Source organism: Lagopus muta, chromosome 20 (assembly GCF_023343835.1).
Source record: "Lagopus muta isolate bLagMut1 chromosome 20, bLagMut1 primary, whole genome shotgun sequence".
Classification (NCBI taxonomy): Eukaryota; Metazoa; Chordata; class Aves; order Galliformes; family Phasianidae; genus Lagopus; species Lagopus muta.
In genome coordinates this window covers 3544449-3571851 of record NC_064452.1, presented here as the reverse complement: position 1 = coordinate 3571851, position 27403 = coordinate 3544449, and the positions used below count along the sequence as shown (strand labels likewise).

General features: G+C 42.4%; 1 protein-coding gene across 5 annotated transcripts in view; it reads left to right on the top strand.

Moving 5' to 3' along the window:
- Positions 1–27403, top strand: part of SPECC1 (sperm antigen with calponin homology and coiled-coil domains 1) — an 82370-nt gene that overhangs the window by 3569 nt on the left and 51398 nt on the right. For 2 of the 5 annotated variants that reach the window (XM_048967211.1, XM_048967215.1), the window contains exons 2-3: positions 14698–14878; positions 16873–17008. In XM_048967211.1, coding sequence (XP_048823168.1) covers positions 14732–14878; positions 16873–17008 — 283 coding nt within the window. In that variant the 5' untranslated portion in view covers positions 14698–14731. Of the gene's footprint in view, positions 1–5360; positions 5483–14697; positions 14879–16872; positions 17009–25096; positions 25447–27403 lie in introns of those variants that run through there. The other 3 variants (XM_048967212.1, XM_048967214.1, XM_048967213.1) reach the window with 3 other exon arrangements.

Genomic DNA, 27403 nt, shown 5'->3' with positions numbered 1-27403 from the left:
TCTGGAAGTGTACAGATTCAAACCTCAAGAAATGCATTGTTTGACATTCATAGCTCTTGTTCTCCCAGGAGAGCTCTTCATCAAAGTGAGCTTCTTACGTACCTGCATGCACATAGCACTGTGACACTGGGGCTGCCCTGCCACTGCTGGGTGGTGCTGCACTGCTCAGACCTGCAGTGCCACCGATGTCCCCTGCAGGAAGGAAGGCCCTCTGAGTGCCATGGGCAGCAATACGTCCCACAGCCCGGCCCTGCTGCAGTAGTGAGCCACAGCACAGCCCCCTATTGCACTTCTGGAGGGGTTCATAGAGCTGTTGCTGCTGAAATGTGGCAGTGTAACAAATTTTTAAATGACTAGAAATAGTTTTTTGTGCTAACTTCAGTGCTGCCTCAGGTTTGAATGGAACGAGCACTTTGAGTGCAGCCAGGAGGTGGAAGAGCAGATCTCTGGATGCTCCCTGTCCACTTACTCCGTTACCAGACCCAGGTCTCTGGTTTCAAGCTTTTTCTGCTTTTTCTTAATAAAGCTTCTTGATCCCTAATAGAAGTGATTATGGGAGAGCTGCCTTTGAATGTCTCATACTGGTGTTACCATGGTAACTGCTGCAGGGGTTTCTTGCTGGGAGAAGGCTTCCAGCTCCCTGAGATACCGTGGGGCAGCTCAGGCTGTTTGCACGCTCTGAATGAGATTACCCACAACATCAAAGAGGAATACATTAGTTCTTCACTTTGATAGTGAATGTTAATGGTAATGGAAGGCTGTAAGATTGATGTTTCTTACGTTAGATGTCCTCAGGTGAGAGAACTGAGGTCGGTTATGTGGACAGTGAGAGCCCAAACTTTTTGCTAGGAGCTTGGCTTTCCCAGCAGCTCCTACAGCAATAGGGAAGTGTGGCTTTCCTTGATCAATCCCGTGCTTGACCTTTCCATTGATACTGCCAACAACTGAACTAATTAATCTTAATGAAGGATATGGAATTGTGGTACTCACTACAGGAACAGACGTTCCTATTCAGGTTTATTCAGTCTGTAGTAGAAAAAAATGATCTGCCTTCTATGTTCTCTTTTCTCTGTATTCCCAAACTGTGGCTGGGTGCCACGCTAGCACTGCTAGTTGGGCACTACCAGAGCAACTTTGCTGTCCTGAACTTCCTAATCTTCCCCTCTTTCCCACACAGCAGCTTCCTTTGCCAAGTTCCTTGGTTGTTCTTGGCCAATCAGTCCTCATTTGCTCTCTACCAGCAGTAGTTCCTTTTGCCTTCCCCAAGTGATGGGTTCCCAGGTGTTCCTCGCATTCCCTCCTGCAGGTTTCTTAACAGTTATGCTGTATCACAGCCATTAATGCTGGAGGAGATGAATCTCTGTGTTTGAGAGCTTCAGCTTTCAGGCAGCAGCGAGTGCAGTCGTTCAAACAAGCTGACTGGAAGCAATCAGTTGCTGAATGTTAATTTAGATTCCCCCTTTTTCCTGCATTTGATTAGGCCACCAAAGCCAAATCTTTATGCTGCAGTTCTGGGTGCCTGTCAGTAACAGCAGGCCCAGCTTCTGCAAAGCTGCTGACTTCCTATTGGCTGGGGGCTGAAATCAATGAGTGCTGTAGATCCTTACCAGCTCTGGATGCATTGTCAATAAATTAGGTGCCTTTGTTTCACTGTCTTTAAAACAGATAAGGGTTACCAAGCTGCTGGTGCTGTTTAAACTATCTATAAAAAAAGAAATAAGAAATGCAGAGTAAGAACAAGAATGGAACTTCAGGATATTGTTGTATAGAGAACCAAATCTTGCAAACAGCTTTTTTTCTCTTTTTTTCTGAAATCCTGATCTTCATTAGAGGGCATGTTAGTCTTCTGGGGTTTGAGCTCCTTGTGCTTCATCACTTTTCTCAGTTAATTTGTCCTAGTTCTTGCGGCTGCTGGGCTCCTTGTGATGCACACTTTGCATCCAGGCATGCCCTGCAGTTCTGGTTCCATTCAGGGTCTGTCAGCACTTCCAAATCCTTCCAAAACAAAGCTGGCACCTTGGCTCTTTTATTTCTATCTCCCTGAAATGCATCAAGAAGTTCAAAGCAGTGGGATGGGGCGTTCCTACACCATCCCATTGGGGTTTCTGCTTCGAAGGCAGCCTCCAGCACACATCATCTTTGATCCTTAATTTTCCTGCACAGCTCTCCATTGTCAGTGATCAGCAAAAACTTAAAGAAGTGATTTTTTTTGTTCATCTTTCTAATGGATGCCTGTTCTGATTCCTCTCCTGTAAGGTGATCAAATGCTGGCTTCTCCAACATGAAGTCTGTCCTGGCCAATAAGGAGAGAGAGCAAATTGGGTTGTGCAGTACTTTGCCTGTGTAGGTAGTAGGAACTTGCCGTGCAACTTGAATATGGTAATTCTGTGTTGTTAATGCTGTGTTAGAGCCTATGCATCAGAAAACTAACAGTGAAGAGCAATAAAGACCAGGGGTGTTGTTCTTCTAAGTCTTTTAAATTTCATTACTGGAATAAAACGGTTAAGTGAGAAAGAACACTGGAAGTCTTATCTCCCCTTTCAGGGAAGAGAGCTGAGCGTTGCGTTTTTCACACACTGAGATATATCTGCATTGTGAACAGAGGAGCAGCTGTAGTAACACTGCCTTTGGTTTGCTGCTGTGCCTCTTATGGCTGAGAATTTTTCTCTGCAATTTTCAGTGTCCCTACGCCAACTTCTCTAGATACGTGTGTGAAAAAGCAGCAAGAAGCTTTTATTTTATATGTATGTATTGCAGAGAGCTTGTGAATATTTCTTTGCCATGTAGATTTCCTTCCTCATTCTGTCATGTTCTGTGGGTTGGATTTTTTTGGTGGATAGATGTCTATTAACTCTTCAGTGATTTGGATGGAGATGACAGAAATGCTGCAAGATGCTGGCTCCTCTCACAGACTCTTACATTTGAATCAGGCAGTTTCCTAATTCTATTTTTGACGTACTTTGTGGCTGTTCCCTTGGAAATTTTCAAGTTGTTGTCTGGTCTTCTGAAATTTTGGCAATAGGCAACAAAGGAAGCTGCTTTCAAGCTGCTTTTTCTGTCTCTTGTAGCACTCCATGTTCCATAAATCATATCTGCTTTCTTCCAGCTTTAATGATTCTAGCTTCTTCCAGCAGAAATGTTTGCTCTGGTTGCAGGTCAAAGCTGGTAGCTGTGCCACAGGGTACGTGCTGCAGGTGTACACATGGGGAAGTGACACTGCAGGAGAAAATCTGAGTTCCCCAATTGAGTGTACGCAGTATTTCTTGTGCTCGTGGAGCCTTCCTGGCAGCAGTTCCAGGACTTTGCTTTTTCTATCCGCCCATTCGATCGGCAGCAGCATCTTGTTAGCTGAACAGCGGTTGTTTTTGTCGGGATGGAAAGCGGTGCCCCATGATTCATTCTGCACATGTCTGCTGGCTGCTTGAACTTCCTGACATCTGTAGTGGAACTGAGAAAATAAAGAAGTTTGTATCAGTTACGGAGGAGGAGGAGGAAAGGGGAGTAAATACTGACCAAAGCCACGGCCTCAATCCACTTACACCCGCTGTCTGGTGCAGACTTTCCCTTGTAATTACTCTTGGCACATTACTGTCTGGAGTTATAAAACCAAGTCTTATAGCTGAATTACAGACTTGCTTTATAAAAGATGTTGTTATTGACATAATAGCCTTGCTTACGGAATCTCTGTCTCTGTAATTAAGGTTGTTGCATGCACAAAAGCAGTTAAAAATAGTATAAATGTCTGTAAATGCAAAGATACTTTTCATTTGTTCCTCCTATGAGCCTTTTTTTTTTTTTTTCCATGCAGCATGTACACTTGAATCTCAAATGAGCTGTGCCACTGGACGTTCTGCCCTTTGCCCATTCCTTTAAGTTATGTGCTATCCTATTTGTTCCTGTGAAACTACGCCAGTGATGCAGGTTGCACCATAAAGCACCTGCAGTCCTCACATGCAGGGTTATGAAGGTGCGCTGGTGAGTGAGATTCAGTCTAACTTTTGTCCCTTGTTAGAAGAGCTGGTGGGTTTGACCAGCATGCAACCAGTGTGCCATCTGTTCATGTGTTTGTCTGCTGACCAGACTTACTGGTTGGGTGAGAACCTGGCAGTTTGTTTTTTATTTTTTTTTTTAACAAAGAAATAAAGAAATTCATATTGCTGCTGAAATTTTCTCATCCTGGCTGTGTGAAAGTAATTATGGTTAATGCCCTGGACAGGCCACAGGCTTTCTTTATGACCTCAGCCAACTCATTTTAGCTGTCTGTTTCTGGGCTCTTTGTTCATTAAACAGAAATGCAGTTTTTCAGTTCAGAAGGTTTTGTGTTGAATAATTCTTTGGTCTAAGTGAAGAGATCAGATGAATGTAAGTGCTACTGAAAAACCCAATAAACAAATGTATGTCTGGTCTTGCTGGGCCTGGGGAAATTGTGTGGCGCTATTCTAGCAAAACTGGAGTATGTAAATGCCGTCAGTACTTTTCATTTCTATTCAGCTCTGAAGGTTGTCCAGTGCCAGAGCAGAGCTTCTTGCAGCTTACCTTACTGTCTATGCATGCGTCACTGAAAGCAGTGTTGCATCCTTAGGAGGAGAAACGCCATTTGTGTAGATGGCAACACCTGCCATGGCTTAGTTAATATGAATGACAGAAAGTACTGCTCTCTTATCTGAGCTGTGAATAATCTCAGACTCTAAATATCAGATGTATAGAAATACAGCATTGATAAATTCTTCTGCCTTGATGACCCAGTCTGTCCTCAGGTACTGAAGAAACTGGCAAAGCAGGCTGGGTCAGGTTGGTACTGCAGGTATCTGAGCTCCCAGTGTCAGCTGTCCTGGTTGGGTGAGTGCTTAGGGGCTTACAACTGATTGTGGGTGCCTGGCACCCACCAGACATTGACCAGTGATGCTCTCAGTGCCTGATCTGTCACAGCCTCTGACACTTTCCTTCCTATTTTCAGAGACTACTTTTTCTTCAGAAAGATTAAGCAAGTGGGTTGTCCCCCTCATTCTAGTCCCTAAATAGAGACCAGACTTCTTGGTCAGCTCAAGAAAAGTCACTCAGGACTGAATCCAGCTATTTCTGCTAGTGTGTCTGCCCAGGGTCCAGATCTGCTTTTAAGGATGGTGAGATACTGAAGGAAAACTTTGGTCTGCTTTAATCCATGAAGCATCTCTGTGCTTTTGAAATGGCTTTCTTGAATAAATCTGCCTTGCTTTGATGAAAATATAATATTTCTCTTTCCCCTGAGTAAGCAAGTGTGCATATATGTGTGCGTGTGTGTGCTGAATGCCAAAGTGCTGGTGAAGCCAGCTTGCTTCCGTATGTGAATCATTTCTCAAGCAGCTCTCTGTCTCGCTGCAATGTGGTTTTCCTCTCAGGGAAGCGCTCAAGCCCTGTATTTTCAGTCTGGCTTGCACATGCTGTCAGAAGCTAGTGGGAGACAGTTTTCTTCTTAATGCAGAAAAGAGGACAAGCTTTCACTGTAAGTATTTTACTTTTTAAGCTGGGAATATCTGTATCAGGATTGTAGGAATGTCGGCATGTCTTAGAGTGAATGAGCCTGTAATGCTCAGCAGTACTTTTTTTGTATTTACTCTAATTAAACTTAAATTGCATGAAACGCAAATATGTAGAGTGCAAACAATTCTGTGTTACAGAAAATAGGCTGGGGGTGATCTAGAAGTCATGACAACTACCAAAAAGTGAATCTGGAGAGCTGGCTACTGTGTTTTCTCCTGCGTGGCTTCAGAGAATTGGGTGACAGAAGGGCTGAAGCTATTTCTGTGCCTGCATCTCCTTTCTTCTCTGGGAGCCGTGTTGCGTTCCAGCAGTTAAACCAAGCAGGAGCACGAGCAGGCTTTCCTCTGCTACTGCGTGTTCACACAGCCCATTGAGGAAAGGGCAGAAAGGAACAAGCTGCTAAACAAATAGCTTTGGCAGCTCGCTTCTCCGCAGGGGACCAGTGACAGCAGTGCAGAGCCTGCCAGACAGTCCCATCCCGTAACACCAAAGCATGCAGCTGCACTGGGTTTTGCAGGGCCCTTGAGCTGTACCACTTTGACAGGTGGCCTTAAAAGTATACTCTGGGCTGAAGCATGTTTGTAATAATAGCAGTGTTCATATAGCATGTAACATAGCTTTGCAAAGTTGTGGAGATGTTAATTACCATTCTGTATAAGTAGCAGTAAGGGATTACTGGTAGAACTGGTTTGAAAACAGGGATTCTCTACCACCTTCTCTTGTGTGCTGTCTTAAGTTCTTATGAGTGTCCCCTACTAGTTCTTTGTTTCACCTCCAGGATGCTGGTCCTCTTCTACCCTTTCTAAACCGTGAAGCACTTTCTGTCCCTGTAAGCTTAGCTGTGGAGAGGATGTCTGATTTGCAGAAATATGCTGGGTTTTTTCACAGTGTGGCACATGACTAACGCAGGGATACCTCATCCTAACGTGCACACATGTACTACCTCTTCACTTTCCTCTGTTTTAAAGCAATTTCATTTCGTTATGCAGCACACCACAGTGGGTCCTTTAGTACCTCAATGGTCCAGTAACTCATAGTCACGAACCCCTGATACTGTTATTTAGATCTGTTCAGATCCTGTTCAGTATGACTGTTTTTTAAATTCAGAAGTCTTCTAGCTTCTCCTTCAGGTTTAGAATTTACTACTGTTGTCTTCCCAAAGTAGCCTTTCAGCTTGAAGTTTACAACATCACTCGTAAAAGTTCAGGAGTTCCCCATTTCCTAATGTTAATAAATGGCCTTCTCAGCACCTTGGCAGAGGATAAATATCTCCTTAAGGAATGGCTTCCAGATCTCAATTATTTCCCCCTGTTGTGATGGGTGGAAAAGGGGAATCAGGGAAACATCCCAACATGTGGCAATATTTTGGAGCTGAGGGCAGAATCAGGAGGAATCCCGAGGCAGTGCACTGACTGTGGTGTCACCCAGCTGTGCATCACACACACAGGAAACTTGCCAGTCTGTGTTTATGTACCAGTTGGTTGTACTGTGCAATGACCTGCTGTGCATCTCTGCCATCCTAAAAATGGGCTCATTCCTTCCCTTTCTTGTACCTCTATCTATCCTCCTATGCTGCAGAAAAATGTAATTGCAGGTAATTACCCAGAAAACCACTTATAATTATTCTTCATTTCTCTAGCAATTATATAGCTCTTGCTCTATATAAAATGAAACCTTTTCCTTCTCCTTATGAGTTGACAAAACATAAGTGTTAACCGTATGTGTCACTCTCTTTGTGCTGTATTCACTGGGGCAGCAGTTCAAAGAACCTGGGTTAATGGGCAGTAGCTACTTTGAAATGGTTTGAAAACATTTTGTTCTCAATGTGCAATATACTGAACATAAATTAAACCCTTGTATTCAAGGCAGGGACGTGGTGGGGAAAGCCCTGAGTGACCTAATTCTCTGTGGTGATGGCGATTGCAATTCCAGAAGCTAGGAAATTCAGGATCATGGCATCGTTTTCTCCCTTCTGGGGAAGATTGTCATTTATTGTGCAACCTGTACATAGGCCTTCCATGCTTTATGTGCTTTCCCAGCTGGAGAACATGCTGCCTGTGCCCGCTTCCCTTCTTTCAGTGTTTCCATCCTACCCTACACGTTTGTTTTTTTTTTTCCTGATGTGCAATGATCAGTAGCACGGTGCATATGGGCTCAGAGTTGCCACATTCAAGTTCATATCTCTGTCCTGCAGTTAGTGGAAGACCCTACCTGCCTTTTGGATGAGACAGCATCCACTGCAACCAGAGAAGCACAGCAAACTGCTTCCTGCAGGCCAGCACATGGCTGTGCTTCATCAGTTCAGGTCTTGTGCCATCCAGCTGGTAGCTGCTGCTGTTGTCTGGAGGACATGCGAGCAAAACGCTGACAAATCAGCTGATATCTTTGTTTCCCTATCCCTGTATTTTCTATGTATGATGGAAGGTCACTGGGAGGTAGCACAGCTTCTCTTCTGAGATGCGTGGTGGTGGCTGGTTAGATAATCAGCGTGCGGAAGGAGGGGGCGGAGAAGATTGAATATCCATGGACAAACAGAAGATGGTTCTCAGCTGTTTCAGAGCACAGCGTTAGCTTGGTGGGTTTCTTGTATGATTTTTGGTCCTGTTTTACAAATGATCAGGAATGTAGAACAAGGAGAAAAGAAATACAGCTAAATATCTCCTCCGTCCATACACGCACTTGAGGGTTTTACTGTAATTTCTGTGTTCTCTATGGGATCTAACTAAGCAAAAAAAAAGTCACAAATCACAAACTCCAGGGAGAATGTGTGTAGGGATGAGCAGCAGGCTGTGTGCTGCTCTGTCTGTGCCTGGAAAAATCATCAGTGACACCAATGGCTGGTGTGGGAAGAGAGCATTTTGTTCTGAGCAGTGCTGAGAAGCGGAGCTGTGAGGTTGCTGACCTGGAGCCTGTCAGCAACGTTGGGATGGGTCAGGAGGTGGAGTTGCTGACCAGAAACTCGTCCTTTGTGGCTACCTGGAACTGTCATCACTTGGACCATTTCTGCTGTTATTTACATGTCTTCATAACCATCTGGTGTATTTATACACTGATGAATACGTATCTATTTTAGAGAATTATGAACGCTGAGAAATAAGCAGGAAACACTTTAAACAACACAAACACCAGAGATTCTTACCTCAGTAACCAGTGGTGCAGGAACTGTCTCTGAGAGATAAAGGAGGGGTGTCCATAGACTGTGAGCTTCTAACTGGTGCTGTGAAGGAAAGGGAGAGGAACTGGCTCTGCTGTAGTTCCTCATGCTGTGGAGGAAGGGAGCCCTGTGCTCTACTAAGAACGTTCTTATCTGAGGCTGTATTGAAGGCCTTCTTCTGAGATTTTTAGGAATCCTGCAGAAGAACAGATTTTGTTCTGTTAGTTGCTTGTTTTATCCTTGAAAAATGCCTCAAAAAGCAAACAATTTTCAGATAACAGCGGAGATGTTGGAGGTGTGACCCTCCAGCTGTATCAGAACTACTGATGGTTAAATTCTTGGAGTGCTGCTTTGTTTTGTATTCTTCCAGTGATGAGTTAGGTGACCTTGGGCATGCTTTTCCATTTGTGCGTGTTTTCTATCTAAAATCAGTCTAAGATTTTAACTCCTTGCAAAACTGTTTGGATTCTTGCACTGCCTGGCTGTGTTACTGCACTTTTCTTTTTTTTTTTTTGAGCTACTGAAATTAAAAACAAAAACATCTTTGCTTGAGGCATGCATCAAATCAACCATTTTTTCCCTGCTGTAGCAGTCTGGACATGAAAATCTCAAGGTGTTGTCTTGTTGTCTTGTTCCTTACCATCAAAACATGAAAATGCAACCCCAAATGCAATGGGAAAGTATGTCTACTGAGATAGACCGGAGGAATCAGCTGCCTGAGTGACTGGGGTCAGGTTTAAAATTGATTCTCTGTTTTTATGGCCAGCAAGAGTGTCAGGTGTGAGGTGCTGGCACACTTTACCTATTACCTATTCCTCTGGGTTGATTTTTGGGTGGAAGATGGTGATCTGACTTGTGGTTTTGAGGGATTTTTAATGCAACTGCAAGGAAAATTAAGCATTGCACTGGAAAAAGTTCCAGCAAGTCTGTTTGGACGAGTAACAGAGGATTGGTGCTCTGAGATAATATGCTTTCAGTAAGTTTGATGCTAATGAAAACTAAATGAAAAGAGGATGTTGAGGACAGAAATATTACACACAGAGCTGAAAGGAACTGATACCTAAGGAAAGTTGCTAATGATGACCACAAGGGAGTAAAAGATTGTTTCTGATTGTTAGTCTGGTCTTCCTTGCAGATAGCACATAAAAAAGCAACCCCCACCCTGGCAATTCCTGTGTCAGACTGTGGGCTTCCCTGGTATTGACCTGGCTGGGTTCCAGGTATCAGCCCGAAAACCAAACATGACTCATATGGAAGCATCTGTCAAGCCTGAAAATGAATTTATGTGAAAGGCAGAAAATCATTCTGCTTTAGCATAAATGGCTGTCCTGCTGTACAGCTTTCTGCAGGCCAGAAGGGAAGGTCTTGCACTTCTTGGAACTCGCTGTCCATCTCTGTGTTCCAGCTGATAGTTTGATAATAGAGTTCGGTTAGGTTAGGAGGACAGCATGAGCATGATGCAAATTTTGCATGCCAAAAACAACAACAACAGCAAACAAGAGAATTGTTTTGCTTTCATGAAAGTTTGTACTGAAGGTCCTGGAATAGTCTGACATCTTGATACAATAAAAGTAATTGAATGGGAAAATGGCACTGGGCTGGGGCTCTCAACCAACCTGACTAACAGACAGCTGTCCTTTGAGAATCTTCCCTCCAAAGGTGGTCCTTTTGGCCTCATTTTTCAGAAATGGGTGTTCATGGGTTTCAATGAACCTGCCAACTCATATATTACTCATTACAGGTGAGTGTTATAAAGAATGTTGACAATTATTCTTCTCATTTGTTTGGCCAAAGCAACTTGAATGATTCTGCTTTATAGCTGGGCTGCTCCATAGAGTAGGCAGCATTGCACACAGGGATGGGCACTGAAACCTAAATCATGTGAAATACAGGGGTACAGGACTCTGTGCACGTCCTCCTTTCTTCTCTGGGACTTTCTTATGGAAATTAATTTCTGCAAACGTTACTGAGATCTGTGTACTTAGCAGTGGAACTGCTGGGTTTCCTGGTTGTAGAATATTTCTGTTGCCATTCAGTTCAGTCTAATTTTATTTAGTTATTCAGAGGAAAGCAGCCTTTGACAGCCAGCGGAATGTTTCCTAGAAGTTCGTTCATCGAGATGGGTGGATTCCTCCTTTGATGGATAGCCAAGCCTTGAGATCCCAGGGACCTGCTGTTGTTTCTGCTGATGCTGACTGCCTGTGGAGTTGGAATAAATTCTGTATCCAGTTTTTCTAGCCATAAAATGGGAACCATTCTAGGCTGGTTTTGAAAACTTTTATTAATAAGTGCATGCAGACTGACTGATGAAGAATCGTCTAGGTTTTCCATCTTTAATAAAACAATAGCACTGTAAGTAAAATGGACCATTTTTCCACTCTAAAGCTTCCTCTGGCAACTTCCAAAATAGTCCACACTGAGATTTTCCAAATCCCCTTAAAAAAACCAGTGAGTTAGGCTGTACTGTACAGTATGGCCTGAACTGTTAGAGACTGATGCCTGCAGGGAATCCTGAGGGTTACTGCGAGGAAAAGCTCCATCAGGACCAGCTTTCCATTTTTATAAACCCTCCTGTTATTTCATTTGCAGCGCCCATTTCTGACAGGAAGGACACTCAGACACCAGTGTTCTTTGGTAGGAAATAATTATTGAAAATATATTTTCTTAAAAAACACCTTCAGTCTAATTCTGGAAGTTACTGGTAATAGAATTGATTTTTGCTGCTCTGAAGCAATACGTTCTTGGCATGAGCCCCCACTTACTTCAGCATGGAGTCGCTCCTTGTCTTCGGTTCGTATGCATTTGCAGAGCGTTCTGCTGGGCTGTAATTGCAGCCCACTCATGAGCTGCTATGGCTGACAGCAGAGAGAGGCAGGGCTGGGATCTGTTTGCTTCCTAAGGAAAGCTCCTGGAAAATGTGAAGAAAGAAATGAAAATTGTAGAAATCTGAACATTGCTTATAAAGTCGTCATCTGGGAGAGCAAGCAGAAGTGTGCCTCATCTGAATGTGTGAGACATGAGGGATGCAAGAGCAGTGATTTTTGTCATTGCGTTTGTGACAGCAGCTTGACTGCATCTCTTGTGTAAAGCAACTTTTATTTTTATTATTATTTGCTTTTTATTTACTTTTATTTATTATTTTCCAGATTTCCCTCTGTGGGGAGCCTAGGGATCGAGTCAAAATCTCTCTGGGGTTCTTCTGAAAGGAAAGGCTGATTTATTTCAAATATAGCAGGCTTCTCTCAAAGCATTGTACACTAACTGGGAGCCATTACCCACTGGTGCACAAACACAAGTTCTGTTTCATGCATGCTAACTGTCTGCAGCCACAGGAGATACCCAAGTTAACATTTTCTTGGCAGTTCATTGCTGCCTGCCTAACTCTGTCCATGAGCCATTACTTGATACTAAACTTTTCTTGGTTTATTTTCTTGTAATGCAATAAATTGTATTTTGAGGCAGAGAGAAGCAGATGCAAACTCTTGGGATGTATTTCCTGCTCCCATCAAAACACAGGATCGTTTTATTTGATTTCTGAAGTAGTTTTATTTGGCACTTCTCTCGAAGCAGTGCTTCTAATACTGCGTGTCGCCTGCCTGAGAGCAAAACCTGCATAAGAGGTGTGAAACTTGTCTTTATTCTTTGAAGAATGAAGGCTTGTGGGAAATACTGGGGTTCCACTTCACAGATGGAAACCTTTTTATCTGCAGTAGAGGTGCAGGTTAGTCAATTGCATCAGAAGCATCAACTTCACATTTCACAAATGCTGATTCCCGTATAAATTTGTGAAAACTAAATGCTGAACAAATCCAAACATCCTCTTCTCAGTGTTAGCTTCATCTCTTTGATGTGGTACATTATTATTAAATCCAGATGGCACAACTCAGCTATCACCACATGATAAAGCTGCTTTGCTGCAGGCTACTGGCTGCATATGGCTTCAGGTTTGTTTTGTTTTTTGGTACCTCCTCCTTTGGCTTCCAGCATTGTGTCCTCATGAGCATCTCTCTCCACTGCAACTTCAAAATGCCACGGGTGACTCAGAATTAAATTCTTTTGGGCACCAAGAAAGCATCTGTGCATCTTAAGGCAGGAAAGTATGAGGTGATTATGAGGAAATCCAGCGGGTATGTGCAACCACTGACTGTACAAAAACCCAGATCTGCATAATTTGGAGATTAATCAGGAAGATAGCTTGCATCTGTAATTGCTTGTTCACCCATATAAATACAGTGAATGTATGCTCATTATAAAGCAGTTTATTACAAACGTGCAAGCACTGAAGCTCCTTAAGGTAGATCACAGAGTCTGGAGATGCTAAATATTTTTTACTGTAATATGGTTTATGTGTCTGTCCAGGCTTCAAAAAAGCAGCCAACTGATCAGTATGATTATCAACAGAAATGGTACTGCTTTCTTCTCTGTGAGATCAGTTGATGGCTCTATGCTGTGTATGTGTTAAGAATTTTAATGGAGGAATATCTGTAGTTGGTAATAATGCTAGCCAGTAATGTTGTAATTTCTTTATTGAGCAGCTGACAGGTTAGAGCTGCAGGGAAAGCAGGCAAACCTTGCAGGAAGCACTGAGGATAAACAGCAACTGCCACTTGCTGGCTGTGTTCTGTCAGACAGCAGCACAGCACCTGATGTTCCCTTTGCCTCTGTGCTGCAAAGCACTCCTTGAACAGACCGTGGTGGCACACGGAAGCTGCTGTGAGTGCTGACTGTGTCTTGTCCCTTAAGTGATTTGCTTTCCATGTGCTCAGTGAGTGCTATTTGCGAATGTGAAATCATGCAGAAAGTAAGCTGTGGGATAAAAAAGTGACCTAAGCCCTTCTACTGACTCAGCCAGGAGGAAATTGTTTTGGCACCTCTGTCACAGGGTTGCTGTCCAAGGTCATACCTGCCCAGCTGGACTTCTGCGTGATAAACAGCAGGCACTTACTGCTTGCTTCGTGCTTTCCCCTTGATGAGACTTTGATCTCTTTGTAGATCTTTGGATATTACCTGTTTAACGTAGGAACAAGTTGGCTTCTGTCAACACAGGACTGATATGTGACTGCATCCTGTGTCTATTTTAGAACTGAAGCTGAAGAAGAGAGATGTTGCTCATACTGAAGTGTGGAGGAGATAGCAGGCAGTCTCCTCTCCCTCCCACTCCCAGCCCTGCAGGCTCGTGGGACTTCAGGAATATAGATATAATTATTTTATTCTGCTCCTGGTTTGGATTGGGGAAATGGAGGGTTGAAAATGTATGGATTTATGTCCACAGGAGTTGAGCTACTGAATTCTCAGCAGCCTGCTTACTGAGAGAGGCAGAGTAGTTGCTCTTGCTGGCAACTCAGCTATAATAAAGAAAAAAAAATCTATTTCCTGATCCTGGCAGGATTTCTCTCTTGCATAAGCATATCTCCAAGGAATAGTGGATCTGCTTTTTGTTTTATTTGCAAGAAGTTGTTATTTTTACCATGGTTTGTAAATCTTGGTATTGCGAAACACATCTTCATCACTGTGGCAACATCAGCTGCTTCTGTAGAAGACTGATAAGTTAAAGATATAATATTCTCTGTAAGACTGAGGAAATTCGCTTCTCATGTGGCTTTTTTAAAAGTGTAGTATTTCAGTTGAAGATGTTCTAGATCTAACAGTGCGAAAGAGTTCTCTTTTTATGCCAACGTTGCCTCAGTTGCTGTAGGTTTTCTCCCACGTGTCCTCAGTTGCTCTTTTGTTGAGCTTTGGCATTCATGGGTTTTCTGCTGTGGTTGACAGAGGTTTCTGACTTGCAGAGTCCCAACAGAAATCCTTGTTCTGTCTGTGTTGTTTCATGTTTCCAGTCACTGTTAAAAGTATGAATGGCTGCAGCCTGTATACTAAAGAACACTATAGGCTGAGGTCTTATGTTTATAAAAGAAGGAACAAAATTTGACCAATCCTTTTCAGCTCTTAAACTCATGCCAGGTATCTCAGCTTTGCTCTCTCAGATGAAAAGACACTTTTTAACACTTTCTTTTTTTTTTTTTTAGGGTCTGTAGACTGAGTTACTGGGGGGGAGAAAAAATGAAGAGTACTGCCAGGCCTTGGAGTGCAGTGTCAAAGCAAGGAAGTCATGGGGTTGACAGAGGAAAGTCACTTTCCACCGCTTCATCAGGGATGAAGACGTCCAAGTCCTCGACTTCACTCGCCTTCGAATCTCGGCTCAGCAAGGTACTAAATCCAGTCGGGGCTGTGCAAGCATTTCTGCCTTGTTTTTTGTACCTCACAGGGATGCTGCCGATGAGACTAGTCCAGAAATTTGATATGATTGATTTGCATTTTTAATTAATGTTAAATGCAGAGGATTTTCTTCCTAATTACAGCTAATATTTTCACACTGTTGAACACCTGCAAATGCAAGATCATCAGTTTACATAGGTCACTCCGAAAGTAATGCCTCCGATTTATTTCCATGGAAACTGTGGCAGGTACGAAACACAATAGCACTACTTGACAGAGCAAATTCTCAGCTGCAAAATACAATTTGTCAGCATAGTCACCACCATTAGCTATGAACCAGTGAAGAACGTGAATCTGAATGCCACACTTGTTCAAAAAAAGAAATAAAAAAATCTGCTCCAGTGAAGGGGATCCATTGGCCATGTCATCACTGCTGAAATGCCTCACTGTTCTCACATCTACTGTTTGGTCTCCATCATCATTCAGCAAGCACTGATGAATGCCACAGATGCAATTTTTTCTGCATGGAGGTATTGGGCACCTTTGCCTCATGTGCACTGCATGTCAGTGTTTTGTCAGACTGCCTCTCTGCTGCCATCTGTTGCACAGCAACAAAGTTCAGTCAGTCCTGGTGGAAAAGTTCAGCCTCTACTGCTATGCCACCAACATCTGCTGTGAACATCATGGTTCAACACTATAAAATAGGAGGCATTGCTTTCAGAGCATCCCTCTAGTATATTTGAAAAAAAGAGAGTTAGGAAAAGCTAACAGTTGCTGCTGTAAAGGAGGATTCATTGACTAAGTTATGTAGAGAGGTTGCTGAGATCTCTAAATTGTCAGAAAGTTCAAATTATTCCTTTCTGCTTCTAAGGGGGAGCTGAAAAAACTTCTGGCAGAAGGTGAAACATTGTTTGGTTTCCGGAAGCAGATCAGCAGCAGCTTCTGAAACTTGCATGCTCATGGGGTCCAGGAAGCCACAGACTGAGTCAGAGACAAAAAGGAGAAAGAATTGGAGTTGAGAGAGATCTTATTTTGCTTTAAGATTTTACATTTAGAAACTGTTAACTAGATGAATGTACATCATCATGTGCATTCTTTTTCAACCTGAGCAGTGGTTTTCAGCCTGTGGCTTGTGGACCCCCCCTTGTGTCACTAAAAAACCTCTAAGAATTTGGTTTTGATTTGTGAAAACAGCTTAGGTGTCCACAAACTGTGAAGGATAGGAAAATACCTTTCTGAGGAGTCTCTAGCTTTGGTCTTTTAGAATGCTTTACTTTCAAGAGAAATGCATTCAGGTTTTAATCAGAAGTACATAAGCTGTGAGAGGTACAGAAATGGGGAAGCAGCTGACCAAAAGTTCTGAGATGATTTGGCACTTAAGTGTTCTGCTTTGGAGTAAACTTAAAAGCAAATCCCCGTCCCAAGAAAGGCAGCACAGCAACAACAGTTCCTTGCTTTCTCTTGTACAATAAGGCATGTGAATAATATATAGTGATATCATATACCATTTTAAAAAATATACTGTAAAGTAGCATGTAAGGCAAATAGTTCTTCTTTCATGACATGGAATGTGTCAGCTGGCACCGAAATGCAGAGACCTAAATATTTCAGTAATTGTAAACCAGTGAGGAAATCCAATGGTTGCTGTTCAGGGCAGCATCTGAGAAGCTGGCAATACCCAGTACTCTACTACTGTAGACTTTTCTCCCATCATCTTAGTTACTTGCTAATTTAAACACTTGTTCCTGTTTTTCATCTTTGGTCTTGAAATGGTATCGTCTCTTAACCCACTTCTCAAAAATCTAGAATGCAATACAAGTTACATAAAAATAAATTGAAAATAAGATAGGATTTTTAGCAATGTTTCCACTGGGTTACTTAATGAAAACGGTCCTTTTCTCCCATGAACCTGGCTTTTTAAACGGCTTCATGGGAATAGTCAATTTCTGATACTTCTGCTTGCTCACAAAATCTCTTTATTATAGCTGAAGAGGGCGTGCAGCGATGATATGCTTACAAAACCGGGAGTGACAGCAGCTTGTGGAGTTTCCAGGCTGAAGAAGACCATTACAACTGGAGCAATTTCTGAGCTTGCGGAGAGTCGGCTGAAGCCCAGCACAGGTTGGTACAAAGTCTACTTGATGTGAAATGCACTTGGTTTGCTGAGAACCTGTTTGAGTTTTCCCTCTTTTTACCTTGTAGCACAGTTATAACTTACCTGCTGTAATATTCAGCATACTGAACAGGAACCTGTTGTGCCTTACGGGCTCGTGTTTTGGTGTATCCTGCTTGGTCAGTAACGTGGGGAAAGGAGAAACTGAGCGCTGAGTGGCCACGCGGTGGCACTGGCTGCCTTCTGGTAATTCGGGCTGCCAGGGGAGATGCGCAGCTCGCAGAAGGACGCGGCCATTTGAAAGCTTGTTCTTTACTTACTTAATTTTCACCCTATGTGTATACAGCAATCACTTTTCCTTTAATTGATTGAGCAGAGAAGTTATCAATCTGTCCCTGGGAAACAGCAGAAATGCAGGAACAAAGAGCCAGCGCTACCATCTTATGTGGAGGTTGTCCTCCTAAGCTACATTGCGGCATGTTCCCTCCCTCTGTGCCATCCCCACCAGCTTGTTCCTATTGACTTCAGATCTAAGCCCATTTCTAAAGGCAGCGACACCATCTGCATACCAAGGCCTTCTGAGCAAATACTTTGTTTTCCCCTAGGAGCTCAGCAAATGCTTTCTTTTGTCTGCTCCCTGGCAGCATTTCCAGGGGAATGTGAGATGTTATTAAATTTGATCATGACCTCGCAATTTGTCACAGCCTCTGCAGGGTTTGGCTGTGAAACAGAACAATGAAAGTAACCAGAAAGAGAATTCTCATTCAAGCTTTTGTTGCTTTTTTTTTTTTAATATATGCAACCCTGTAGCCCCTAATGGAAATGATGCATCTTAACAACCCAAACACAGATCTTGTTCTGCAGTTAATTGGTGTGTAAATCCTCAGCTTTAAATGTTTAGTTGTATCCACAGCCATTTGAGATTTTCCAGCCAATAAAGAAGCATGATGCTAGCTAAAGATGCTTGAGAGAGGAATAACAAGGAGAGTAGAGAACCTGCACAGAGAATGCAATACAGGATCCTGGGAATACAGCCAGAGAAACAGCACTGCAGGGAGTTCAGAATGAAATACATGTGTCAGATACAAAAATGCTAGCACTGGAATAGAGAGCCTCCTTCTGCATTTGTGTGTAATAACTGGATGGAGGGGAGGGGAACTGAGATTTATGATGATGACTGCTTTAAATACATGATAAAAAGGTTTCAGATAAACACTAAGAATATGTTATCCCTCAAAATTTTCTTTGAGCCCAGAGAGAAAAGCTCAGGTCTTACAGGAGCTACGCACAGCAGTGTGGATGTTGTATGTCTTAATTTTCACAGTGGTTTCGTAGTCCAAAAGATTGTTTAGAAATCTGCCTAGATTCTGAGAATATTTGTCACTATCATGGCCACTAAAAGACTAGATATTAGTAAGCAAGGTTACAAGATGTAATTCTAGATGGTTGCACTGTGGAAAAAATACCAGAAGCATATTATAATACAATGTATCATTGCTTAGAGGGAAAAAAAATAAAATCAGTTATGACAGAGGACAGAACATGTTGCTGAGAACATTAAGTAGAAAGAATGCTAAGTTTCGGCTGCTGTCCTTCATTGAAATAGCATCACAAATAACCTCTGATTGTGATCAAGATGACTCTGAAATTCTAGCTGACTGTGGAGCTGAGCCAAGAAATAACGTTCCTGTAGTTGAGAAATGCAGATGTTTGTGTACACAGCCAGCTGCATAAATCTTGAAATTCTGTTCTGAAACCCCTTTCTTTGGCTCCCCTGATTTCCTTCTTCAGTTCTGCGTTTTCCTTTCACTTCTTAAATGCAGACGTTATTTCTTTTCCCTGCCTTGTTTGTGCTTTTTATGTTGGGTTTCCTTTGTTATTCAAGGGAGTGCTTTGTTTATTTTACAGCAAGGAAATGTATATTAGTTCCAGGTACATTCGGGTGATGCTCATTTGGTATTTCAGTATTTTGTAGCAGAAAAAAATGTTTCTTTTTGGGGTGTGACTGCCTGGTATTTGTGTCTTAACCTTGAGCAACAGCACATGTTCCAAATGCTGCAGATAATAAATAATTGACACCAAGATTGCGTGTTTAAGTAGGGTTATTTGTATGCTGCCCTTGGTGTGGTTTAGGTTATTCATTCTTGCCTTTTGCTGACATACACTCCCCTTGTCTGCCTTGTTGGAAGCTAACGCAGTAAATTGTAAGTGGCTTAAAGGAAGATGAAGCCAATTGCATGTCTCCAATCTTGCCAAGTGGAGCTGAGCAAATGGAACTGGAGAGGAATTCTGGCTGGGAGTTCTCTGCTGTGATGTTTGGCTTTGCCTCTGCTTGGCAGTTTTAAAACCCCCAAGTAATGGGAAACGACACACGGAGAAAAGTCTTGGATTCTGCTTCCTCATCCGGTGCTCTGGCTGTCCGTGTTCTGTCCTGAGGTAGCTATTTGCTGTTATGTTAAAAACCAAATTTACAGAGGTCTTGCATTGCTTTTAGTGCTTCAGAAGAAATAGAGCTGGAAATAAACTGTAGAACAGGAAGAAAAAAATGGGGAGATTAGTAATCTTGGAAAATGCTTACTGAAATGAATGCACTTGGAAAGCTATCCAACCTGTAAAGCCGTAAAGTAAATAAATTCTTGTAAAATGTTTAAATATAGAAAATTATTTCGTCTTCAGTGTCAGGATTATAGGAAACTAGTGATTGTTCAGATGCTGAACCTTCAAGGTTTATAAAAGAAATAGCCTTAAACTCTGCCATTTCACAGTCGAAGAATTCCAAAGCTGCTTGCATGGCCATTTGCTTTTTGTGAAGAGCTTTGCATGGTAATATTGACATGCAAATAGAGGGTTTGAGGTTCAGAAAGGTGAAGTTGCCTGCTCAGTGGATCCTGGAAGTCATTCCAAATCCTGTTTCTGTTCTACTCCCCACGCATTCTCAATTCGAACACTTTCTGAACATTTCCCTCAAGGCTCCCTACTTTAATCACGTTCGTATGCTTCCTTGCTGTTATTTCAGTGCCGGCAGTTATTATCTGTCAGGTTCAACAACAGAAAAAAAAAAGTCTTGTGCTTTACAATTTGGACACTGGAAAAGAGAGCCGGGTGTGCGACTCGGCTGTGCTGTGCACATGTAATCTGAAAGCATTTCTCACAGATACATTGATTTCTGTATAAAGCTCTGCCAGCTGGAGTATGAAGTATTGGTTATCCCTGAAATGTGAAGAACAGCTAGTTGTTCTTGTTTTCCCTGTCTGCTTCATTAGCTTATTTCTTTAAACCTAAGTGAAGTCTAAAATTATATATAGAGCTATTGAATTTTACATAGAAATGTAGGAAGTCATCAATACCAGTGTTATAATTGTCCAACTTATTATTTCTAGATATCTTGGATGTTTTACAGCCAGAACAAGACAAGAGTGTTGCTTTCTGTGCAGGCCTTCAGAGTTGATGAACATTGATAGCTGAAGGCAGTGACAATGCAGAAGTATAGGAGAGGAAAACTCAAAAGAAATGAAGAGTTAAAATGATCTCCTAAGCTTCTTGTGTTGGGAATTGAACTGCAGGTTACCTGGACAAAGCCCCCTAATCTTAAAAAAGAACATTACCAGCACTAGAAATGAAGCTGTACAAAGCATGCTGTTTTAATAATGCCAGCAATTTAAATAGTGAAAGAAAAATACTAAAAATTTTGGCCTAATTGGTAAAGGCTACGAAAGGAGACAGATCATGGAACAGTTTATTTGGTTTGAGCAGTGTACAGCTCCCATAAGGGAGGCCTCAGCTTTTGAGTTTTCTGTCATCCATATTCGTGTGGGGTTGGCAGAGCTCATGTCCCAGTGGCTGGATATGGTGCCTGTATATCTTCAATTCCTTCCTAGTTCTAGCTGAGCACTTGCTGTCCTTTTGTCCAACTTAATCTGTTTGCTCATCACTTTCATTTAGTCATGTAAAAAGGGAAAGTCCTGATTTCCCTCACAAGCTTGTTGGGTGTAGCTTTTCTCTGTTGATGGTGATGACGCTTAGTTAATGAGGATAACTCTTTTCTGAATGAGGATAACTCTTAATAAAAGCTTTAAAAAAAAGAATCACTGCAAAATCTGGCAGTTTAATTCTTCTTAAGATGCTAATAGACCCCAATTAAAATAGAAAAAAAGGAAAATGATACCTTTGAAGGACAGCATTCTGACCTTGGGGTCCTTCTCCTTCCCTGTACATCCACTTTTGACGGTCTGCTTTTTGTGATCTGTCACATCAAACACTACTGCAGGTTTGCAGAGGGTTGCTGTGCTTTGCATTCAGCTTCGTTACTGCCTCGTTTTTGTGAAAGATGCAGACAGGTGTGAGGCACTAATGAGATTGGTGTGCTCTGTTCCACGAGACTCCACTAGAAACCAAATGACTGAACTCATCTGGGCTTTCCCAAGAATAATAAATATGCTTTAAATTTTCATCTGGAAGGCTGGTTGCATTTTGCTACCCTTTCCATGTACAAGAGACAGCTCTTGTGTGATGCTTCTTATCAAGAAAAAGAGATTTATTTGTTTTTACTTCGGAAATGATATAGAAAGAAAAGAGTCAAAAAACAAATGATTGTATTTGAGTGACACCTTGACAAAGAGACAAGAAATACTGCAGAAATTTAGCACACAAAGCAACAAAAATGCTCGTCTGCATTTGCACCACAGCTCCACATGTAGCTGGATGTATATATTGACACCCACGTGCACTCAAACATCTGCAGGTAATGTGTTTGTGCTAATGTGAATGAATCTGAACCCTCACATCTCTGACTTAACAAAATGATTTCCCTGGGAATGAAGTAATTCAACTAAATTTCAGCACCATTGAAGATTCTAGCCTCTTTTCTTTTTGTTCAGAGCTGACGTATGATGGTTGACCAGCATCATTATTCTTTTGTTCTGTTGCTGGATGTTTTACATGAGCCTCCTTCTATAGCCAGGAATGGAATGAGAGCAATTCATTACAGTGGCTGTCTGTTGGGATTTCTGTTACCTGATTCTGTTATGGATAACAACTTCTCTGAGAGGCATTCACAGACTGGCTGCAGTCATCTTGCATTATTAAACAAGTAGAAATTAACTTCTGCTGACAACGCTGTCTGCAGTATGTGCCCTTCTCATTTTTGCTGCCATCTTAATGCACTGCACAGCTTGCCTCTGCTGCACTGGGTCTGTATTAAAGCATTCTAATGTTTTGCGTGCAGCTTTCTGTTAGGACAACCTGTGAAACACAGAAGACCCTTTTCTCTCGTGTGTATTCCTGAGAATGACTTTGTTGGCACATGCTTACAGCCCTGGGAGCTGAGCCAGCTAAGAGGATTTGGTGTGTGGTAGGGATACCGAAATGCAGAATCTTAGATGTAATTACTTGACTCATTAAACTGTTGACAGTTAATTGGCTCAAGCTGGCACATATAGGGAAGTTCCATTACAGTTATAAGCAAACTGTGAAGATCAGAAAAGGTTTGCTAGGGATACCTCAACAGATAGGGGGCTTGCTTGGGTAGTCTCAGAACAGTGCACTAAACAGACATCTGTGATCTCTGATTGTTTTCATTTTCAGTCTTTTTTGCTAAAATTGTCCAGCAAAGTCAACGCAACTTTGTGTTGCCTACCTACTGTAGGTTAATTATCAGCTCTCCTTCAGCTAGTTTGAAGAGAAATGATCCCTAACAGTCTCAGGGCCTACATGTATCACAGCCAGAATGCTTTGGCAGAATGCCATTCTCTTTGCACTTTGAGAATGAGAGGGAGGGAAAGAAAGGAATGCGAAGCGGGCCTGGTCTGACAAGTATGCATATCAGGAGAGGGCTTGGCATTCCTTTTATTATTATTTTTCCACTGTTTGGTTGTTTTTTGTGTTTTTTTTTTTCCAGCATCTGTGGCTTGCATTAGACTTCAATACTATAAGGTAAGAGGGAGGGGTTGACAGCTACATGCTGAATGGGTTCATAAGTAGCACTTAGTGCTCAGAAAATCTTCAGCATGAATAGAATAAGCAGAGGACGGTGCTGTGAACACTGGTATTGATGGTCAGCATCCACGTGTAGGACTTGTTTGGTTCAGTCTTGGCCAGCAGGTCCACTCTCTGGAGGTCGTGCTCAGCAGTGCCTTCTCTAGACCTTCTCTTTCTGAAGAGAGTGCCAGTTATCCGGCTGGAAATCTGAGAGCATTCTGCAGCACTTGCAACCTTCTTTTGACCGTGGATTGTAATTTCAAATTTCAAAAGTTATGCTAATTAATCTGCTGTGCAGTGAGAGCAGGACAGAAGGAGGGCTGTGCCTGGCAGATAAGTCCTTTCACTTGCTATTTGAAAAAGTTGTCTGCTTCACACCTGGAGTAACTCATTCTTATTACTTAGAAAAGGGTGTCTGTGGACTATTGTCTTTTTAGGCAGTCCCACAAGTGAATAGTGCAAAGGGATGAGTCAGGCAGTCTTCGTGCCTATGGAGAAACCAGCTAGTCTACTTTAGAATGATGAAATGGTTTAGTCATTCACCTTTATTACTGAGGAGGAAGGCAAAAAATGTAAAGTATTCAGAAAATAAATAGTAGCCTATGGATTTAGCCAAGAATCTGTCATAATTTCATAGCACTGTACTGTTCTAGAAGTCTTGTGCCAGATCCTTTCTTCCTCTGTTTGAGCTTCATGCTCCATGAATGCTAATCTCGATATCCATAGGCTCTTCTCAGGCTTAGCTGTTTTTAAAACTTGAATTCTACCTTTTGCTGTGGGTTTGGTCTTGTAGTCTTATGCCTGACTCGCCCTATTGTGGTGGTGGAATTTCTGACTTGTGTTTCACGCTGCTGTCAAAAATAGCAGATTGGTTCTTCCAGTAGTGATACCTGCACAGTGTTCAGATCTTAAGCGTGTTTGCTCTGGCTCTGTGGTTACATTTTGTAGTTACTTCAAGCTCTACCCTCACACTGTACTGGGATTCTGATACCCCTTCCGTATTACTGCAGTAGAGAGCTGGTGTTGAAATGATGAATAGTTAGTGTCAGAATGTATCAGCCCAAGAGATTGTATTGGCTAATGCAGTTCTTCTGAATTCTGTTGATGAAAAGCAGGCGTTGCTCTTTAATCTATAATACAAGAAAATCTCTTTGTGTCAGAGATGTTTCAAGAGCAGTTGGAGGACATTTGTATCTTCTCTTCTGAGGAAACTGATGGATATGTTGAATACCAAAGCTCAAGAGACCATGAGATGGCTTCTAGGAAAAGCATCATTGATAATGTGTTATTTTTTATGGAACTTACATTGTTTATTCATTAAAGCATTTCATACTTGTCAAGTCATAAAATAGGGGTTTTGTTTATTGTCTTCCAAACCAGACAGATGTATGTAAGCTTTTAGCTTCATCCATGGAGTGAACAATGACAAATTGCAGTTGACGACTAACTCCCTGTTACGCTGAAGTCTTAGAAAGAGTTTTTCTGTCTTATGGAACAATCTCTTTTAATTTGAATCAATAGATTCACAATTGGTTATCTTAATTTCTGCGTGTTTTATTTTCAGCCTGTTTTGATCTGAAGTAACTTCTCAGTGTGTTACTGTATTCATTTGTTTACAACCTCCTTGTTGAAACCGAGACTTGAAGAAGGTAACTGTGTTAATTGTCCATGCAGAGAAAGCAGATTGCTGGAGCTGTTCAGGGTTCTTGTTTCCAATGTGTGTCATGACTCCATTAGTGAGAAGCATCTTGATTTATTTCAAAGGAAGATCAGCCATCAGCCCATCTGTGAACTGCCATACGCAGCTCTTCTTGCACTACAAGGTGTGGTCAAAAAAAATGTTGATGATAGAGATATGGTACGCAGATCATATTTGTAATCAAATTTACTGGTGTATGACAGAGCTCTGGGGCCAGTCACCCCCTGCTGCCACGGCTCCACATCAGATGTGGCTGTACCGGGACGCAGAAGTCCTGCTTAAGTTTCCAGGGTGATTTCTTGTCTGTGGTGGAGCTGGTTTCAGGCTTTAGGGGGCTTAATCACAATCGGTGCCTCTCAGCTGCCTGCAATTCGCTGCTGCCGCCTCTGAGTGGCCTCCACTGCTCGTTGAGTCGCTCTTTCTTTCTCTGCGAGCTCTCTTTTTTTCTGCCTCTCTTTCTCCCCTCCTTTTATTCCAGCAGTCAGGCAGCTAATTAACTGCACAGGCCGGCCTTCAGTGCATAATATTGTAATGAGGTAGGAGGGAGAGCCACAGCTGCTCCAGCATGAGCAGCAGGCTCTGTTCCTGGTGCCAGGAACTAGGAAGGAGCTGACTTTTTTTTCCTTTGTAAGTTGACCGGAGCGCAGACGTTACCAGCAGATAAAGGCAGGTCTGTCTCTGAGAGCATGGGGTCCTAGAGGAGCCTGGGGAAGAGCTGGCGGTGACTGAAGATGGGCAACCAGCCTGGGCGAGCGGAGGAGCACGACCAAGGTCTGTACGGCCGGGCGGCTGCCTGCCCAGCCCTGCGCAACGCCGGGGCTGCTGCCTGCAGCTTGCAGGGCTGTAACTGCAGGGGTTGGGGTTTTGTTCTCGGGAGCTTACCTGCAGCGTCCTGCCGATGTAAAATGAGGCTGTTGGCATAGGTAATGCTGACAGCTTCGAGCCAGTGGAATTAGGGCTGTTTACCTCGTAACTTGTAAATGGTATTCATTACAGTTCATACCTGAGCTCGCAGCATCGTCCTCGGGGGAATTTCTGAAAGAAATCCTTTGGTCAGAACAGAATGCTGACAAAGGAGGGACCTGGGTGCCTGATGGATGTTATTTTGTTTAGTCTGCATGATGCAGCTAAAAAGTTACAAGGCTGATCTAGTGATGTACATACAATTTGTTAGAATCTGCAGCCTGGTGTCTTAGCTTTTACTATTGTTTGTGGCCTCCAGCCTGGTATTTTCCAGGCCTTAGAATTTAAAATGATGCCTTTGTGGACGGTCTTCCCACCATTGTCTTTCAGAAGTGTAATGCTTTGCATGTTAATCAGTAGCAGCTTTTATAGAAAGCCAGGAGTCAGGTATATCTACTTCCCTTTGTGCCAGATGTCTCTACCGTAAGCTTGGAGATAATAATGATTTGTTCCTGATGCTGAAGTACTGCCCTTTGATTCATTTTGTTTGCTGCCCTAATACCGAATGAGGAAAAACAGTAGGCCCACAGATTTCTGCTGCTAGTTCCTGTTCAGGCTTAGACTGCTCCAACGTACAGAAACCAGCATCAGTTGGATTTCCTGGCGCTGTGTGCCTTATTGTTGTGTGGGATTTCCATTCACAAAATTTAGCTGAAGCTGTTGTTGAGTGATCAGTGTTTCTTCGTTGCTTTTGTCTAGATGTGTAGCTATTGTTTTACAAGTGAACCTGTATAGCTGAGCTCTGGGGTTGTGCAGAAGGTGTTGCATTGCTGCTCTAGAATCGATCACAATAGATCAGCTAGTGAGTGCTAGAACAGCAGTGAGGTGTAGTGGAGAACTCTCTAGCAGTATGTTAATCAGCAGGCTAATGAGGAGCACAAAAGCTGCCAGTACCCAGTCACCAGAAGAAATGCTGCCCTAAGGGGAACTTCAACTTTGGGCTGGAAAGTACTGCTGTTCCAAACGTGGTCTCTGAAATCATCCCACTGCAAGCTGTGGAGGTGTTGCTGAAACCAACCCTGTTACTGTCATTTGAGGAGGGCTGATAAACTGTGGGGTGATGGATAATGGCACGGGTAGCACTGCTAACTTCTGGTCAGAGTTTGGGAAGGCTGGCTATGATTTTTCAGGGCCGGTGGCAGAATTTGAACAGCTTATTACTATTAACTTAAATGACAAATGAATGCAGACTCCCCCTGGGTTTAGAAAACCTCTTTCAACCTTTGTTTACTCTTGTCCTGTGATTTATTTATTTGAAGGGGGAAGGGTTATATTTCTGTAGCATCTATAAATTTTTAAAGCTTTTTAGTTTTTAAATGTAGACCACACTAAGTCTTGTTTTAGTTTGATCTCATGGTTCATAACATATAAACATGACTAAAACCCAGATTTTATACTGAACTGTGTGCTCAAAACGTAGTTTAATTACAAAAAAAAACTTTCAGGAACACCAAAGCAGAAGATGAATTGTGAGTACATATTCCATGTGTGAGATCTCAGATGCTGAAAGTCAGAGGATAACGTAAAGACATCAGCAGTATTTGTGTCCCTTTTAGACAGGGCTCTTTATTGATGTAGTTCATGTTCCAGATTTAACTACAGAAATCAGTTCTTCTGTTTTCCTTGCGATATCCAGTGTCATCTGGTTTGTTTTTCTTCTCAGGAAATCTTGTAGACACTGCATGTTTCATCTTCAGTCTTTCATCCCAGCACTTACTGTGCTGGGTTGCCACAGACAGGTCTTTAAAACTCTTCTTCCTTCTAT